This window comes from Mustela putorius, unplaced genomic scaffold (genome assembly GCF_011764305.1).
Source record: "Mustela putorius furo isolate JIRA1106 unplaced genomic scaffold, ASM1176430v1.1 tig00003854_pilon_pilon_pilon, whole genome shotgun sequence".
In the NCBI taxonomy this organism is placed as follows: Eukaryota; Metazoa; Chordata; class Mammalia; order Carnivora; family Mustelidae; genus Mustela; species Mustela putorius.
In genome coordinates this window covers 4,375,406-4,394,191 of record NW_025422006.1, presented here as the reverse complement: position 1 = coordinate 4,394,191, position 18,786 = coordinate 4,375,406, and the positions used below count along the sequence as shown (strand labels likewise).

At 44.4% G+C, this 18,786-nt stretch overlaps 1 protein-coding gene across 2 annotated transcripts in view; it reads right to left on the bottom strand.

Annotated features, from left to right (window-relative positions):
* PUM3 (pumilio RNA binding family member 3) overlaps positions 1-16,204 on the bottom strand; it is a 49,857-nt gene extending 33,653 nt beyond the window's left edge. For both annotated transcript variants that reach the window (XM_004766202.3, XM_045065036.1), the window contains exons 1-10: positions 16,061-16,204; positions 10,774-10,865; positions 9,184-9,402; positions 6,521-6,656; positions 5,857-5,932; positions 4,117-4,210; positions 3,783-3,849; positions 2,857-3,031; positions 1,803-1,906; positions 748-826 (exon numbers count right to left, since the gene is read on the bottom strand). In XM_004766202.3, coding sequence (XP_004766259.1) covers positions 748-826; positions 1,803-1,906; positions 2,857-3,031; positions 3,783-3,849; positions 4,117-4,210; positions 5,857-5,932; positions 6,521-6,656; positions 9,184-9,402; positions 10,774-10,855 — 1,032 coding nt within the window. In that variant the 5' untranslated portion in view covers positions 10,856-10,865; positions 16,061-16,204. The remainder of the gene's footprint in view (positions 1-747; positions 827-1,802; positions 1,907-2,856; positions 3,032-3,782; positions 3,850-4,116; positions 4,211-5,856; positions 5,933-6,520; positions 6,657-9,183; positions 9,403-10,773; positions 10,866-16,060) is intronic.
* Positions 16,205-18,786: the final 2,582 nt, after the last annotated feature.

Below are 18,786 nucleotides of genomic sequence, written 5' to 3'. Positions count from 1 at the left end.
TAACGAGAAGTCAGGGTCATTATTTCAGTTACCCTTTACCACAGCAATGAGGACAAACAGGCAATGAGTTCGGTTTGACGAGGCCAGCGAAGTTGGGGACTAAATGATGAGTTCTCATTTGTATTCCCATCAGTGACTTGAAGGGCAGGACAAATTATCTCCATTCTGTGTTATCCTTCCAGCGTATAAGGTCCAGGTGTTCATGGTCCATTTAGTTTTACAGAAGTGTCCTCCCCTAGCCTTTTAATGCTGACATGATTTTTTATCAGCACAGCGGAATTTCAAACCCCTGGCATGCCGAACAACTATTTGTGAGTTAATTTTCAGTATGGTTAGCTGGAGGACAGTTTCTGGCTAATAATTAAAATATAAAAATCTAACAAGAGTGATAGAATTATGGTCAATTCCACTGTCTTCTGGCAAATATCTAAATGGAATTAGTAGGCTTGTTCAAAAGATGTTGATTGGCTTATCGTCTTTAAATAAGGAAACAGGAGTGCCTGGGTGGCTCAGTCGGCCAAGCATCTCTTGATCTTGATTCAGGTCATGATTCAGGGGTCAGGAGATTGAGTCCGCACTGGGCTCCATGCTGGGCGTGGAGCCTGCTTAAGGTACCCTCCCCTCTGTCTCTCCCAAATAAATAAATAAACAACTATCTAAAATTTCCAAAATTTTCAAAGCAGTGTTTTACATTTTAACATGGCTCTTCCTCTGTGTTTGCTTTAAAAACCAACAGCAAGAACTTACTGATCTTAGCTTTGGGGGCGCATGGGTGAAAAAGTCCAGGAATACTTTGTGCACCAATGAGTGCTTAATCACAGCTTCCCTGAAAAGAGAGAAAAGGGAAGGCAGACTGTGTCAGATCTAGCACTCCATACAGTAACAGAGACTGAGGCAGCCTCAGTCGTCCTAAAATACTCAAAGCCAATGAAATGGCTTAGCAAATGTAACGTCGTAAGACAGAATACATCCTTCAGCAATATACTAGGAATTAAGAAAAAAAAAAAAACCACCTTCTAGCCTCTAAATCTTTTAGTAGCCTCTACAATCAAAACCAGCATACAAATTTCTAGTATCTAGTCGGCCAAGACTTATCATCATTCCAAGTACACTCTACCATCTTCAGTAAGGACATCTATGCTTTTACCCAACAACGGACATGTGATCAGAAATCCCTATGTGCACCGGCTTTTTTACAGTTATTTTCTTTCTGTCAAGGACCCTTCATAATGCTTAGCTTCATAAAATAATTTTAGCTCAATTAAAACATGAACAGAACGAAACAGCACCAGCAACTGCAACAGGCCCGAACCGACGCAAGGTTCCCCGTGTGATGCTTGCGGGATACAGACGTACAGTGGAGGCAGACCGTCGCAGCACGAAGGTATCAGGCTGACATGGACCATCTCAGACACCGGCTGCCTTTATGGGCAAAGCACTATTTCTGAGTGTTTTGGAAACATTAACCCTTTTAATCTTCATAAGCTTCCATGGAACATGTACTACTATTATCCCAATCTTATAGATGTGGAAGCTGAGGTTACGTCACCCGGCTGTCACAGAGTTGGTAAGTGAGGGGGGCACCAGGATTCCCACCTGGGCAGTTTGGGTCCCAAAGGCTACACCTTAACCACTCCACTACGGTGCAAATGTTAAGAAGGCCACACACCTGAACATCTAAATTTCAGGATCCAATGTCATTAGCACAATTTATTTGGGAAACCATCTACCTTTTCTATGTGAGGGTTATATAACATTTCTTTCTTTCAAATGCTAAGAAAAGACAAAATCAGCTTTCTTACTTTTGGGCCATTGGAGTTAGAATCTGCTTCATTTCATCCATAATCAGCTGTAGTTTTTCTGGCTGTAGCTCTAATACTTTGTCCAGGGTTGGATGATCTGCCGACTACAACGAGAAAAATCAAACCCCTCTAGGTTTAATCAAGTTTCTTCAACATAATTAATTCAAATAAACTTAATATAAATTTCAGATTTCCCTTATTTATATAATGAAAGGCCTGCTGTAGATACACTCATGGAGTAACTCGATTGTCTGATTTTTACTCTATACACCCATCAATGTATTTAAAAAGCCAGCCCAAACAGCTGACCAATTCGACCAGTCGACAGGTGCCAGCACGTGCTTAATCTTAAGATCAAGTAGTCAGCTCACAAATTCTTGCCACCATACGCTTTGTAATTAGGGGGATATTCCTACTGCGGGAGTCACAAAAGCAGTAAAGCACTCAGTTCAAAGCAGGAGCTGAACCTGACTAGGGGAGGCAAGCCAGGAAATAATCCGTATCCCTGGAGACAGAGGGGTGTGTTTATGTCACAGGGTCTGAAACAGACCCTTTAACTGTCCTAGTCCCCTTCCTGGCCTCCTTCTGATTCAATCCCTGTACTACATCCAAGACTGGTTTTCTGTGCTCCCTTTCCTCCCTGGACACAAACTCGAGAAGCACAGTCCACACCATGAAGACACACGGAAGGCAGCAATGGGGAGCCCGAGGCACTTCAGCCAGAGCCGGGGGCGGGTACAAAGCTTTGCTACCTACTAAGAGTCGTCCCCCCCAGTCCGTCAGAAAACGGACACACCGAAGCACTACACAGAGCACTTGGGAGGGAGTAACAATGTGGTTTTAAAGGGGATTTAGGGACAGTGCTCTGGGAGGAAGAGCCGTCAGCATGACCACCTGGCTCACACCAGCGAAACCGTCTAAGAGAACAAACGGTGGGAGGAAGTGTCTTAACGGACCAGCCAAAGCAAAACTACTTCCTGAGAACAGGGCACTGCAGAGTCAGGCACAGCACACGGAGAAAGAGCGAGCGCTCACAGAACGTCTGGGCTGTCACCTTGTAAAGCTGAAACGTGTTGCCGTAGAGCTCCTCGGCCAGCATGTTCCTCTGCTCCAAGATGGCCTTGTCGTTGTAGGCGTACTCCACGATGGCGGACGCCTCCGCGTGCCGCAGCATCTTCCTCACGTGGCCTTTAAAACTGCTTATGATCGCTGCGATCTGTGGCTTACTCCTAAGCCCAGTGCGACGGCAGGAAAAGCTCAGTGATGGGAGAAGAAAGCCGGGCGGCCACAAACCCTAACTGCCCTGAGCCCAACCCATCCAAATGCTGGCTGCTGGGCCCCCCCGGAGAAACGCAAGGGAGAAGGCCACCTCCAGCTTGCCAGCCTCCGCAGCAGCCAGCCGGCTCCCGGCGTCGGAGACCAGACTCTGCCGGGCAGCTGAGGGACCCTGAGCAAGTTACTGGAATTCTCTAGGATGCAGCTTCTTCGGTCACAGGACACAAAGAATGTGGCTGGGGCGAGGGCCGAGTGACCTCGGGTGCACAGGCACTGGGACTGGCACACAGTAGGTGCCTGGTGTCCCTTCCCTGTAGTACACTGTTCCTTTACACCCCGAAATACTTGGAAATTTTGTTCACTATTGGCGAGCACATTATGGCACCTTATGCTCAAAAAAAGAAGTCAGGACAAGTAGCAATTCCTGCTAATTTAGGAAACCATCCTGTCTTGACATTTTCTAACCCTAACGCCACTATTTCTCCTCCCCTTCCCCCTCCTAGCCCTCCACCTTCTAAATACTGGTCACCTTTTCTTCCAGGGCATCAAAATACCCTCATAAGAGTGTTGAAGGCAAGGCCACCGTTTATATTACTTCAATAATTGCTTTTAAGATCACGTGCCCCGCCCCAGAAACATCACAAGCATCTGCCTGGGGCCTTTAAAAAACCAGTGACGATATATTTTATAAATAAAACAACTCACCCATACATGAGGAATTTCTTCACAATATTTCTGGAATACTTCGCTTTACTTAACTGGACCAAATCATCTGAAACACAAAATACATTTACAACGATTGGCTAGCCTCACTACAGTCCCCCAGAAGCAAAGAACCACAAAAATGCACAATCCTGGGAACACCGACAGCTCTCCTAACTTGTCTCACGCCATGAACAAATAAAACAAAAAAGGTGCTACAGAGAACACACGGCTTTCCCTCAGTAAGAATTATTTTCCAGGGCAGTCTTGGGTATTTCAAGAGAAAAAGGGACTTCGTATGAATAATCACAATTAATCTTCCGCATAAAAGAAATACCTTGCAGTTCTTCAAACGCCTGTTTTCTCTGCTCTTCAGTCCCGTACTGAATGTAACACTGGATCACACGGGTGGAATCGTGCGCAAACGCGATCTGCAGGAAAGACCAGTTTGGGCCTTTACACTGATTCTCTCTGAAGATGGGTGTCTTTATCACAGTATTATGTTTTACTGCTACTGCTCTTATTATTCCTTGCTAGTCAAAAGGTAGGGTCCTCATGGATAAAATCAAACTGAGCTTGATCGGGAGAAGAAATGCTTGTTTCAATTGTACAAAATGACATCCTTTGGTTTTGCCACCTATCATACATACCATGCATTTCAGAAGAATTTCCTTAAGGAACGTTTAGAGATATTTTTGATAAAACTAAAAGTTTTTAAAAAGATGGCTGTTTTGTACATACTGATCACTTACTACATAACCAGGACTGATGCTTCAAGTACATTTTCCTCATTTAGATGTCAAAGGAACCTTAGGAATGTGCTGTTGCGGGGCGCCTAGGTGGCTCAGTGGGTTAAGCCTCTGCCTTAGGCTCTGGTCATGATCTCAGGGTCCTGGGATCGAGCCCCGCATCAGGCTCTCTGCTCAGCAGGGAGCCTGCTTCCCCCTCTCTCTCTGTCTACTTGTGATTTCTGTCAAATAAATAAATAAAATCTTAAAAAAAAAAAAAAAAAAAAAGAATGTGCTGTTGCTATGCCCATTTTACAGATGAGAAAAGCAAGTTTATGAGAAGTTAAGGAGCAGACTATCCCTATGACCCAGGGGATGAACTTTAACTTCTCTGAATCCCAGATGTATCAAATGTCCCTCATGGACAAAGACATTAAGTTAAAGGAGACAAAGTATGCGATGGTTATGCAACCCCTAGCACACAGTAATCGATACAGAGGTTGTTACTGCCCAAAGGCACACACATTTTAAGCTTCAGAGTAAGGATCTGAACACCACCTTCACTCCCAAGGCCATGCAGTATTAACCGAAGGGTAGTTGGGAAAGTTGAGTGTAAAATACTCATGAATCAAGGATCACAGACTACTGCTGGAACTGAGAAGTTCTAGCCTAAAAAGACTTCTTCCTGAATAAAGACGAAAACAACTGCTGGGAACTTGCGTAGTTCAAGACTTCAAACTGCAAAACAGCATCTGATTAGACCTACGTATGTGGTCTGGCAAAGGCTACCCCTCCAGGGTCCCCAAAGCTACTAAGTCTGTTGTCTCACAAGTGAACAGTCAGCTAAGTATTTACCCAAATACACAAGCGTCAACAGAAGTTTATTATAAAATACAATTTAGGAGCAACATTGAAAATTAGTTTAAACTCCCAAATCTGTATTTCAAAGATCTCTGTATGATGTTTGTAAAAGCAATGATGAAAGAAGTAATCATCTGTTAACATCATATATTCAAAAAACCAGCAATTTAGAACATATGGAAGCATACGGAGTTCAGAGAAAGACTCTCTAATAAATTCCTCAAGGCAACTTTAAAGAACACTGATTTACCGCAAGTAAATTTTTGAAAAAAGTGACACAGCCAAATATTTGATATTTTACTAATTTCTCAGCAGTAAGGTCCCAACTATCAAATTTTTTATTTAGTGAATATTGTAACAGGTACTTGAAATCTGTGGCCAAATACATTTAAAACAACTTCACAGATCACGAATGGTCACCCAACCCCTCCTGACAGCGAGTCGATTTCAGTTGTTAACACAGACAACTGTGAGCCTGCCCTACTTACAGTTTTAATTTTCCCTTGAATCAACTTCTGCAAATCACTCATCAATTTCACTCTCTTTTCTTTGTCACAGTCTTTTCTATAAATGAGAATAAAGAGGGAAACAGAGCTTAAGTAAAGACATTATTTTAAACAGGAGAAACTAAAAACCCTACCAGCGTACATTCACCGAGGTAGGTGTGATTTTCTCTTCGGAGGCAGCAAACCTCTGACATTAAAATTACTACTCCAGAACAGCCAGAGAAAAGCAATTTTCTCAAAGACAAGAACTCATCTCACAAGGTGTAATTTTATGCATCAATTTAAATCTTCGCAGCCAGAACCTCGGAAGTAAGGAAAATAATAAAACATGTCCACGATACCAAATACTTAAGTATCTCAAAACTGAGCAGATAAGAGACTATCCTCCTTTTTCTCAGAACTCTGTCAGAAAGCATTTCCGATCCATTTTCATTCTCACCCATTTCCATAAGCGTGTCTGACCCCATCCACGTCACCCCGCACACTCCTGCCACAAGCGGACGTCCCACACCAATGGGCCTAGCACAGTGCTGAGGGCTCCCTGAATAACGCCAGGTCCGGGTAGGACGGCTCACTACCCACGAGGGGCACACGCAGCCCTCCGTGCTCTCCAGGGACTAATAATGATGCCACAAGGTAGCATTACCTTCGTAAGATCTCCCAAATCTGTTTCGCCCGAACAACAATGTCATAGTTGGTTTTGTCACTGAGTTGCCTGCTTTGCTTTAGTTCTTTCTTCTGCTTTTTGAAGTCGTCCCATTTAGGTTTCTTGGCCGCTGATTCTAGTCATTAGAGAAATTATTCTGGTCATTTCAGAAATTACATTTAACATTCTGAACACCACAAACCAATACGAATGAGGCACACAGGGCAATCACTTATCAGGACCAACATTCGCTGTAAAAATATCATTTCCTATAAACTCAGACTTTTATTTCATTTCCTGAGCAGTTTATACATTCTAAATTTGGTTGAAAACAACCACTCATTCATTCAACAGCTACATATCAACTCTTAACAGAGTGCACCTGGGTGGCTCAGTGGGTTAAAGCCTCTGCCTTTGGCTCAGGTCATGGTCTCGGGGTCCGGGATCGAGCCCCACATCAAGCTCTCTGCTCAGCAGGGAGCCTGCTTCCTCCTCTCTGCCTGCCTCTCTGTCTACTTGTAATCTCTATCAAATAATAAATAAAATCTTAAAAAAAAAAAAGGATTGTGAAAGCAACTGAAAAATGTTAAGCTTCCTTTTCAATTGTGAAATAAAAATTCTACTATAAAACATTACAGTCCTCAGACTTTAGGTATAATCAGTTCTCACTATAAACAAAATTAGTTCTTAATGTAAACAAAAATCAGTCCAAACTAAAACAGGGAAAAATGTATGAAAATTTTCAGTACCCTGAGTGTTGTTATCTATCATTTAATTCTCACAACAACCCTATTAACATGACCTTTCTCACAAAGGCACTAAGAAATTCCTTCTGTTCCTTGTCCAAGGTCACACAAGTCCTCAATTGTGGAACCAGGGCTGAAACCCAGAGACAACCCCGAAGCTTCGTGGTCTGCTGCCTCTTACTCATGATGGTACCTAGTCCAAATGTCTCAGTTTTCTACAGAGTAATGCTCTGGAAGTCCAGTGTCTTTCCATTAGAGCTTTCTGGTATTCAAAAGCTAAGTATCTTACCAAATGAATCAAAAAAACCACTAAGGCCAAACAAAGAACAACTTAATAAAATGGGTACTATTTATCTGAGTGTCCTCTGAGAAACCCTTTGGGGAATTACCACCTTCTAAACGTCTCCCTCCTCAGATTAGAAAACACATGCATTATAAACCAACTTAGAAAATGCAAAAAACAAAATTCCCCTATCATCTCAAAACCGACGCAGAAGTAGTAACATTTTATTTTCTTCCTGTCACTTTCCTATGTATTTTATTTTTTAAAGATTTTATTTATTTATTTGACAGACAGAGATCACAAGTAGGCAGAGAGGCAGGCAGAGAGAGAGAGAGAGAGAGAGAGAGAGAGAAGCAGGCTTCCTGCGGAGCAGAGAGCCCGATGCGGGGCTTGATCCCAGGACCCTGAGATCATGACCCGAGCCGAAGGCAGCAGCCCAAACCACTGAGCCACCCAGGCGCCCCATCCTATGTATGTTTTATATTAATCTTTAAAAATTCAGAATCTCACTGCTTCACCGAAACATTATTCTACTGTAAGCGTTCCTCCACAAAACTAAATTATTTCTCAAGAACATAATTTCTAATGGCTATACGCTTTACTACAACGTTCTTCATTATTCCCCTTACTTATCTGTTCCCCGGTGGTAACCAGAGACTGCCCGAACAGAGGGCGTATTTCCTGTTCGTATCAGGGTATCGTGTACCACACAGAACAGAAGGGCTGACCCTGACCGAGCTCACTTAATTCCACCAGCTTCTGGGCGCCCTGACATCTGCCACGGCGAGCTGCGGTACACATGAAAGCTTCAGGGACCTCCAATACCCAATCCCCTTCAGTGCCGACATGCAAATATATGAGAAAATAAAAGCAGAGATCCATCCTGACACGTCAGGAACATCACTCCCACAGAAAAGGAACTAGGGCTACCTCATGACAGGTCTTCACGTGAGAATATGTGTGTGTGTGTGTGTGTGTTTAAAATGCCGTGCCAGTGGGGTGCCTGGGTGGCTCAGTGGGTTAAAGCCTCTGCCTTCTGCTCAGGTCATGATCTCAGGGTCCTGGGATCAAGCCCCTCATCCGGCTCTCTGCTCAGCAGGGAGCCTGCTTCCTCCTCTCTCTCTCTGCCTGCCTCTCTGCCTACTTGTGATCTCTGTCAAATAAATAAAATCTTAAAAATAAAATAAAATAAAATGCCATGCCAAGAGCTCCAGCTGACATGGCACCTACACCCCTATGGGCTGTGACAATTCTTCTTTCCCATCTCCTGGCAAAATGCACAGAAAACTCAAATATTTGTTCATTGAATCATTCAATCAACCAATAAAATTCGGCGTCCAGAAAGGGATGTTTCACGGATGTTCTGTTGCACAAAGTCGCTCCAGCTCATCCGAACTCCACAGCGTGGAGAGTCCAGCAGGGGTCTGGGAAGGAAGGTACTCCAGGCACCAGAAGACAATTCTGACTGGGGAAGGTGCTTTCTGGGGCTTACTTATTCTCACCACCCCAAATGCTGCCTGTCAAGGAACAAGCATGGGGCGTCTACCAGACCTCTAGAGCACCCCAGCACCACCCCACAGTGCGGGCGCCAACAAGGCTTCCACAAAGATTATGTTGAAGGAATCGGTGCTTACCATCACTTTTACCGTCCGTCTGGAATTTTCTCTTTCTGTTGAATTTATTTGCCTGCTGGAATTTGTTCTTTGGTGTTTTATCCCCTTGCTGCTTATTTCTGAACTGCTTGACACCTTTTTTCCCAGGTTTTACAGCACATTTCTCGAAGTTCTTAGATGTGATTTTAGGTCCAGCTTCCTTGCCAGCTTTCCTTGGAAACGTCTTTGCCAAGCCAGAATCTAGGGATAATAATCACCAACGCCGTTCAGTGATCCTGCGCTGAGATCTCTTTCATTCACTGGGCTGTACTTGTCACATAAAATTACACACTCCTTAGGGAAACCTACTGTGTCCTACTCTCGAATACGGAGAACTGGATTTTAAAAAGTAAAAACAAAATTTAAAATTCCTGGTTTAGGGACGCCTCAGTGACTCAGTCAGTTGAGTGAGTGTCTGACTCTTGATTCTGGCTCAGGTCACACTCTCAGGGTCATGAGATCGAGCCCCGGGTCCAGCTCGGTACTGGCCGTGGAGCCTGCTTAAGATTCTCTCTCTCTTCCTCTGCAACCCCTCGTCCCTCCCCTACCACCTGCATGTGGGTGCTCTCTCTCTCTCTCTCTCAAATAAATTTCTGATTTATAAAATCATAATACAGATTCACTATAGAAAATCAACAAACTAGAGAAATGCATAATAAAAACCCATAATGCTTTGGTTAACTGTTATCGTCAATCAGATGTTTTTCTGTTTTAAGCACGTTAACATCACTTAAGAAGATAAATTATTATTTATATATCTTGTATTCTACTTTAATGACTTCTTGTTCAAGTCTTCATGCATAAATTTCAATTATTCAGTAACAACGAATCTAAAATTAAAATGAACGCCTAAAACTTAGAAACGCCATTTTAAATCACATATCAAATTAAAATTAAAGATGTTAATTTATTTTAAAAAATGTTAAGGATGTTATTATTTTATTAAATAGCATATCAAATTAGAGACCTTAGTTTTTCTCAGAATTGATAGTTTTGGAAAAATTTCCTCAAAGCCTATATATAGTACAGTTATTTGATAAAAATCACTAGCTAATTCAAGCTTGCAAATGAAGTAGCTAACAAATGAGGAGAAAACTATAATAGCTAAGCTCTACGACTGTTTCAAGAAAAAATCCGTAGATGCCTTAGGAATCATTTAGGCCACTGACGAGTCCCTGACTTTTCCGCTCTGCAACAGTGACACCTGATGGAATAATAGAGACTGCACAGTTAGAACCACTGACGATGAAAGCTGGTTTTCCAGTAGTCTGCATTAATCAGGCACAATTTATCGAACAGCAAATTAATAAAGAAAATGTGGCAGCAGCATTCCCAGCTAAGATGAGAGATCTCCCCTGAGCATAACATCCTCTGATTATCCCGGCAATTTCTAAAATGTCTTAGTTTTATGGGGAACATGCAAACTGGGACACAGTTAACTCCTGCTTTTTCCAAATCCCAACCCAGGAAAAGAGACTGGCATCTGCTCTAGGCCTCCTCATCCCGCCACCCACTCCCTCCAACTATAGGGCCACATCCTAGAGGAAGCGTGGTTTGTTATGGCTCTCTTACCATTCTTTTTGTGAACTCTGTTTTTTTCTTGTGATGTCTTTGCACCTTTTCCTGTGAATTTTTTTTTCCCTTTAACTTCCATCACAGCAGTTCTGGAAGACAAAAACAAAACCCCAAAAGGATCACTGGGTTGTTCTCAGCCAGGAAGTGGCATCAACCAGGGTCACACTTAGTCCAGGGCCTTCATAGATGCAGGACAAACCACCCGCGTCCACCATGGGCCCATGAGTCCAGGAACTACACAATCCATGCTTCGAAGATTTTAAAAATGAAAAAAGACAGCAACACAAAATCTAAGAACACACACACCTTGGCTAGTGTGTGATGTATTTGGGGACAACAATTTAACAACAGCTCTGGGTAAAAACAGACCATTATTTAGGTTAACTATGATTCAGTGTTGTGTTTCCCATAATCTAGGACAGCTTTGTGATGAGAAAGCAACGACATCACCATTTGATTTCTTGGTTTCCATCCTAAAAAGTCCAGAACAAAAAATAGGCACTTACCAATATTCATGTTAATGAAAGAAAATCCAAGACTGCTTACAAGTCCCCTATGTAACCCAGTATAGCTATAACAAAAACTTCTAATATTCAATGTTCAATTGGCTATTTTTTTTTTAGAGGTGACCAGTAATTTTGAGTGCCTTCCAAAGTAAGATTATGTTGGGATATTTCGTATTTCATTTAGAGGAAACCTAACACGTCACTTCTGGGTACAGAGACTTCACCGTGCACAGGGCACACAACAGAAAACCCCTTAATTAACCAAGGCTCCTGAAAGCAGAGACTACATCAAGAGCAAAGACCATCTGGCTATTTCTCTACATTCCAAAGTTGTACATTCAACTGATTTCTAAAGTTCTAAAGCTGACCCCCTAAAGGAGACCTGAGAAATTCTAGATAATACTATGTATTTCTATTTTTTTAAATACTGTGTATTTCTAAAACAAGAATTTTCCAAGATTCTCCAAGACGTTGAAATTTTCCAAGAACAACTAATTTTGGCAAGATTATTAGTGGGTATAAGGAAAAAAGAAGGGTTCAAAGACGGCACAGATTTGAGAAATAGTGAATTTAATGAAAATAATTAACTAGGTTTTTTAAAGAAAGGTTTTTCAGATTCTTTTCATTTGGTTCTCAAATACCTGGAAAACTAAGCACAGGCTGAAGTACGCAAGATTTTCCAACCCCAGCTGACTCACTTTTCCTTGAAACATCTCAAGGGACCAGTAAGATTCCAAAGAACTCTCTAGAAAGTGCAGCTTAGTGTAGGCTTCACCGTTATTCTTCACCACGAATGGCCCCGGAATCACACCTTTTCCTTCAGTCATTGGTAACCGTAGTGTCATTTTATCACTTGGCTGCTTTATCATAACTACACCTGCATTTCTTAGTTCTTCTGTGCTTGTCTTCATCTAAAAGTGCAATCATTTATAGATTTTCTCTGTACATTTGTTTTTTAACTGTTTATTTTGAAATAATTTTAGTTTAAGAGGGGAGTTTGGAGAGAGAAACAGAAGGAAAGCTCCAGCTCCCTTCTCAGCTTCCTCTAAAGTTAACATCCCACCCCAAGAGACGACATTAGCACAATACTTTGGTACCAGTACTCTGGATTTTGCCAGTCCTTTTCTGTTCCAGGATATACTACATTTAGTCATCAAGGGACAGTTTCCTGGTCTTCTTTCTCACAACCGAGACACTTTTGAATAGTACTGGTCACGCAATTGGCAGAAAAACCATTTGGGGTTTGCCTGAGAGTTACTCACCATCAGACTGGTGTGATGGGCATTTTTGAAGAGCATCGCAGACACACAGTGCCCGCACTGGTGATACTAACTCTGATCCCTTGGATAAGGCAGTGTTTGCCAGATTTTTCTACTGTGAAGTTACCATCTCTCCCTTTCCATACTTATTAGAAGCAAGTCACCAAGTTCAGCCCATTACCAGGAGAGGGGAATTAACCTCCACTTCTGGGGGATGGGGGGGGCGGAGGGAGTCCTAAAGAATTTCACTAAAAATCTGTATGTTAAAATCACCGGAGCAACTGATAAATATTTGGGGTGACATTTTGAGATTATGCAAATATCCTAATTGTCACCCTCTGATTTTAGTGCTCTCCAGTGGATCCCGCCTGCAGCCGTCACTGTGGTTTCTCATGGTGATTTCCCCTTCTCTCATTATGTCTACCTCTAGTATTTTTTATTTTTCTGTAAGGAAAGTTTGTCGCTTCTCCATTTATTTATTCAATCAGTTATTGACATCAGTATGGTCTCACACATATTTTGCTACTTGGTGCAAAACCTAATCCTTTGCTGCTCAAACTGTTCCAGCTTTGGCCGGTGGGAAGTCACCCAGGTTGCTCTGTGTCTTGGTGACATGACCTGTCCTGTTTTTCCTGTCCTTACTTCCTAGCACTAGTTCTAAGTTCATCTTCTATTTTCCCCGACTAGCCCTGAAATCAGCCATTTCTCCAAGGAACCCGGTTCCCTTTACTGAGCACGGTATGATCTCAGTGCTAGGTGTGCTTGCTGTCACTGCTTCTAGCTATTTCCACCGGAAAGAGCTGGTAATGCGCATCTGTACCCTAACCAGTGTGGACACAGGACTCTTATTTCTTTACGAAATAAGCTTCTCCTAATGTATCCAACTCTAATTCATTCTAGTCTCCCCCTCTTGCTTTACTTGTAACTTGTCTTGACAGTGAGAAACTTGCCTCCCAGGATCACCCTTGATTTGTGCAGCAGATTCAGAAGGCGCAACTGTAGGGCTATGGTAAACAAACTTACCAACCGGAGTTTAGTTACAGCTTTTTTTCCTTTCCCTCACAATATTAATTCAAAATACTGTTTTTCAAAATTACTTAGGTCAATTTCCCCCTACCACCCTGCTGAGTGAAGCTATTTTATATGTTTGTACCAGTTAGATTTACTTTTTGCAGTCTGCATTCTGTTTCCAGACATGCTGGCTGACTTTCTTCTCATCTGCAGTCAGGTGCACACTCCGGTATACAGTGTTGATTCTGAGACATGCAGTCACATCTCCTCCCCACAGTACCTTGGAGAACAGTTTCCTAACTCCAAAAAGTCCCCAGTGGAGGCCTTTTGCAATCACCCTGTCCTGGCTCTCCTACGAAGTCACTGATCTGTTTTCCACCCCTCTAGTTTTGCCTCTTTTCAAATATGTCATATAAATGAAACCAAACTGCGTATGGCCTGTTGCGTCTTGCTTCTTTCACGTAACAAACTATATCTGCTTGGGGACTCTGTACCATCATATCTGACCATCACATTCCCGTGGCTCTCACAACTGTCTCCTCTTTTTTCCTTCTCTCTTTCTATTTTCCTTCCCTCTATTCCTGATTCAGGCTGTATCTCGCACTCAGATTGTTTCTCACTGTATCTCGTACTCAGATTGGTTTTTGCTGTGGATCTCCTCTGCTGTGACCACACACAGCTGCCTGATCAATCTTCCACAAAGTCACCAATTTCAAGTCACCTTCCTGCTCCAGCACCTTCAAAAGTTTCCCACTGACTCCAGGAAACACTTCAAACTCACACTGGCATTCAAAGCCAATCAAGTTTAGTGCCAAACTTCCTCAGTTCTCTTTCAGGATCCAAACTTAAAAACCATTCTATTAATATTAACCCTACCCCTTCTTCGAATCTAGCTTAAATAACAATTTCTTATCATTTCTCCTCCATATGCCTCCTTTCCCAAGTGACTGTCCTTCTTAATCCTTTTTGGAACACCTGGATGAACTTCTTAGAACTTCACACCACGGACCTTCATACCATGCCTACAAACACACTATGTGCTGAAAAGCTACTAGGCTGAAAAAAAAAACATGAAAAAGAAATTCAAAGTAGTGGAATACAAGCAAACAAAATAAAAATACAGCACACTTCAGTGTTATCGCTGAATTATACATAAAGTGTTCAAAACCATACAGCCTAATTTTGCCTTCTGAAAGGAAAGAGCAGAGACCTCCTGGACATGGAAGGACCGGTGACTGATCCCACGCCCTCAGCAGGATCAGCACTGTCCTCTGACAGAGGGACACAGTCGATATCTAACCTCCGAACACTGGCATTTCTCAAGTCTTCCCCCCTCTCTCCACATGTCTCCCTAAGTGATCTCGTCCAATCCCGAAGCTTTCTATGCTGAGGACTCCCAAACTGTTTCCCACTAGGAACTTCTCCTGCATTTCTAACCGCCTATCTGACGCGTCCGTCTGCTTCTCTTACAAGCACTTAGCCCTTAGTAAGTCCAGAATGAAACTGTTAACTGTATCTCCACTGCAAAACACCGTCAAACAACTACACCCTCATCTGTCACACCCATCTTACGCTCCCCCTTCTCGGCCGGCGGCACACCATCCACTCCACTGCTCAGGGAGAAACCCGAGATCTACCCTTCACGTTCTTCTCTCCCTTGTCGGCTATGTTCAAGCCTTCCCTAAGTTCTTTCGCATCCCTTTAAAAATACCGCTAACTCTCCAACTTGCACCTGCACTACCACCACCCTAATCCAAACCATCAAAACCTTCCCTATATACTCAGTAATAATCAGAATTCTACACAATTCCAAAACAGAACCTGCGTCTCTCCTGTTCCTTCCTTCCTTAGAAGCCTCCAATGCTCCCCACAGATGAGGACAGAAACCGGCCTGTTTCCGCACTGGATGGAAATAAAACCTCAACCGGTCGTCGTGGTGCCCGGAGAACCGCCCCACCCCTCTAACTCCATCAGAACCCCTACCTCACACCGGCCCCCTTTCCACAGCTCCCGCCGCAGGAGCTTAGCCCCAGGTACTGCCTCTGCTTAACGTAGCCTTCCCCGGGCTTCCAGATTTCAGAGCTGCCCCTCGTCCTGCTTTGGGTCTCAGCTTAAAGACCGCTTCAGACTCCCCTACCCTCGCCCCGGGCCCCAGTTCGTTTCCTTCCCAGCGAACATTCCCTCGGGTTGGAAACTCGACCCGCAGCGCGCGCAGGGCGGAGGGCAGGTGTGCCAAGCGCCCGACAGAGAGGCGGGCCGCAGGCAGCACCCGCCGGACTTCACCAGGCCAAGGGAGTCCAGCCGAACCCAGCCCTGCGAGGTCGAAGCCGTAGGAAGGGCAGCCGCCAAGCTCCCGCCAACCCCCCCAACTCCCGGAACGGGAAAGGCCACGGAAGACCGTCCGGCAGGGGACAGGCGCGAGCTCCCGTGCCCGCTCTGGCCGCTCGGAGAGACCGTGCCCCTGCAGCACCGGGCCCCAGGAGCGGCCGCCGACCCCGCCGCACTCACCGCGCACGTGGGGCCCAGGCAGGCGTGGGGCCGAGGCCGGCGCGGGGACACGCTCCGCGGCGCCGCTTCCGCTTCCTCGACGTGCTCCGCCCCCGGGCCCGCCTTTTCCTTCTTCCGCAGCGGAGCTGGGGTTAAAGGAATAGGAATTCGCCAGGAAAACGGAAATCGGGCATTTCTATTGGTCCGCTTGCGTGACCTCATCTATAGGCGCCACACGCGAATTTTGGCCCTTGAAAGGACCCGTCGGGCAGCCGCGGATCACAGAGGCCCCTGAAAGTGACGTCGTTAACCCTGTCGTTCCCGGCCGGGGGAAGGAAGGCGGTATCTCGCCCAGTGGTGGGTTCTTGAAGTAGAGTCGGGTGGCGCCTGAGCTAAAGCCGAAACAATGGACGTTGCTAGGGAGCTTTCATTTGTATCCCCTCTGGCAGTCTAGCGTGGAGGATAAAATCTCGGAACTCGCCCCCCCCCACCCCGCTTGCTCGCCGTGTGGTTTGGGGCAAATGACTGCATTTCGCCGAGCCTTGGTTACCAGATCCGTAAAACGGAGACCAATAAGTCATGCGCGAAGGGCTCAGCGCGGCGCACGAGGACGGCAGCGCTCAGTGACTGTCACGTCCGAGGGCTGCTCGCTTCCCCGGCCGGCCGGGACCCCATGGCCCAGCCCAGGAAGTGAGACCGCGGTTAGGGCATTATCCCCGCTCGAAGGTGGAGAAGCGAACCATCTGGCGACGGGCCTTGCCACTGGACGTAAGGCCCACGGGGACGATGCAGGATGACCTCATCCGAAGGCCCTTACTTAAGGACATGTGCACAGATCTTTTCCCAAATCAAGTCTCTTTCACGGGCTCCGGGGGTCTGGACACTAACATGTCGTTTGGCCACCTGAAACGTTGAGGAGTTGGGGACATGATCTCAGGTGTGTCCAGCATCGGATTTTACTGCCTGGCAGGCCGCACCGTTTCTTGTTGTTCAAGCTTTGCCCTGGTCATTCCCTAGACCGAGGCGGGTCGCCGTTACCTCTCAGGCACCCGTCCCTCCGCTCAGCACGTAGAAGTTTACTAAGTGCTTACTGTTTGCCTTAAGTAGTGTAAGTATGTTTGCATTTCAGCTCCCTTAAGTAGGTCTTTTCCCTTCGTTATGGGGAAACAAGGGGAAACACAGCAGAGTTGCTGGGATGAGCCTGACTCCAAAGGCAACAAGGCTGCCTCCGGGGTGCTTTCCCTAACCCATCAGTTCCCTAGTAAATGCTCGAGAGCAGAGATACAGCGTGCCACACGATACCTGGAACGGGTACATTTATTTATTTCCTTCTTTCCAAGATTTTATTTGAGAGACGGAGAGCACAGCAGGGGGAGGGGCAGAGGGGGAGGGACAAGCTGACTCCCAGCTCAGCAGGGAAACTATACATTTTCCTTTTTAAGGCCAGTACCCCATATCTTCTCAGACACATCCATGTAAACCCTACTGTACATTTGTCTTTTCACAAGGGAGAGGAAAAAAAATCACATACCTAAGCCCTAGATGATTATTAATAATGCAATTTATCAGGTCCTTTGTGCTGCCAAGAAATGAATTGACTTGAGTGTTTTTGTTTGCAATGAGTTGAAAGTGTCTCCTGGTTTTGCAGAATAGTAACAAAGAAAGCTTATCTTGTTAATTTTGCAGTTAGCCAATTTAAGCCCATTAATTCTTCAAATACCTAATGGTCTCAATGTGGAGCATTAGGAGTATGTGTATTCCTGGAAGCATAAACTGCTCTCCTTGAATGATACAGCATAGAACTTAACCAGAGCAGCTAGACTTCTACACGGCTAAGAGGTTTTAGAGCACTGTAATTAAGACGATTGGCATTGGAATCAAATGAATCTGGCTTAGAATGCCAGGTCTGTAGGACCATGGACAAGATAGTTAATTTGTACAAACCCCAGTTTCTGCATAGATAAAATGGGAATAGTAGCACTTACCTTTTGGGGTTGCTGCATGACTCAAAGATAGTAACTGTAGAGTTCTTAACCAGGAATAAATGTTGAGTGATGCATAGCTTTAGAAAGGAGAAAGACACAGAGAACCGAGCTGTATCCATTGGAAATGCTTTTGGCTGCAAGTAATGGAAATTCAAGCTATGAAAGGCTTAAGTACTAATTCTTCACACAACAAAAATTCTAAAGGTAGTTAGTTTCCTAGTTCAGTGACACAATGATGTCGTCAAAGACCGAAGCTCCTTTACAGTTTCTGGGCTCCACAAGCCTCAGTGTGTTGACTTTCAGTGTTCACACTTGTTGCTTTTATTTATTTTCTGTTTCCCCCTCTGTACCTGTTGATCACCCTCACCTAGCCTCCCTTGCCCCTTCACTCTGGCAACCGCCAATCTGTTCTTTCTGAATTTCAATTTTTTAGATTCCACGTATAAGGGAAAGCATACAGTAATAGTTTTTCTCTGACTTATTTCACTGTTGCTTTATGAGGTCAGATGGACTCAGGTTCAGGATTCATATCAGAGTTTAGGACTAGGAGAATGGGGAAAGGGATGAAATTCACTTTTCACTTTTTCCACCCAATAGGACTCGGTCCTTTGATCCTAGAAAGGATCCAGCAGGATCTACCTTCTATTTCAGTGCCTGGAATTGAGTTACATGGCCACCCTCAGGATCAGAAGCCCATCACACACAATGTTAATCATAGTATTTGGATTTAATTATTTTTCCAGTACTCCAGGAAAATGAAAG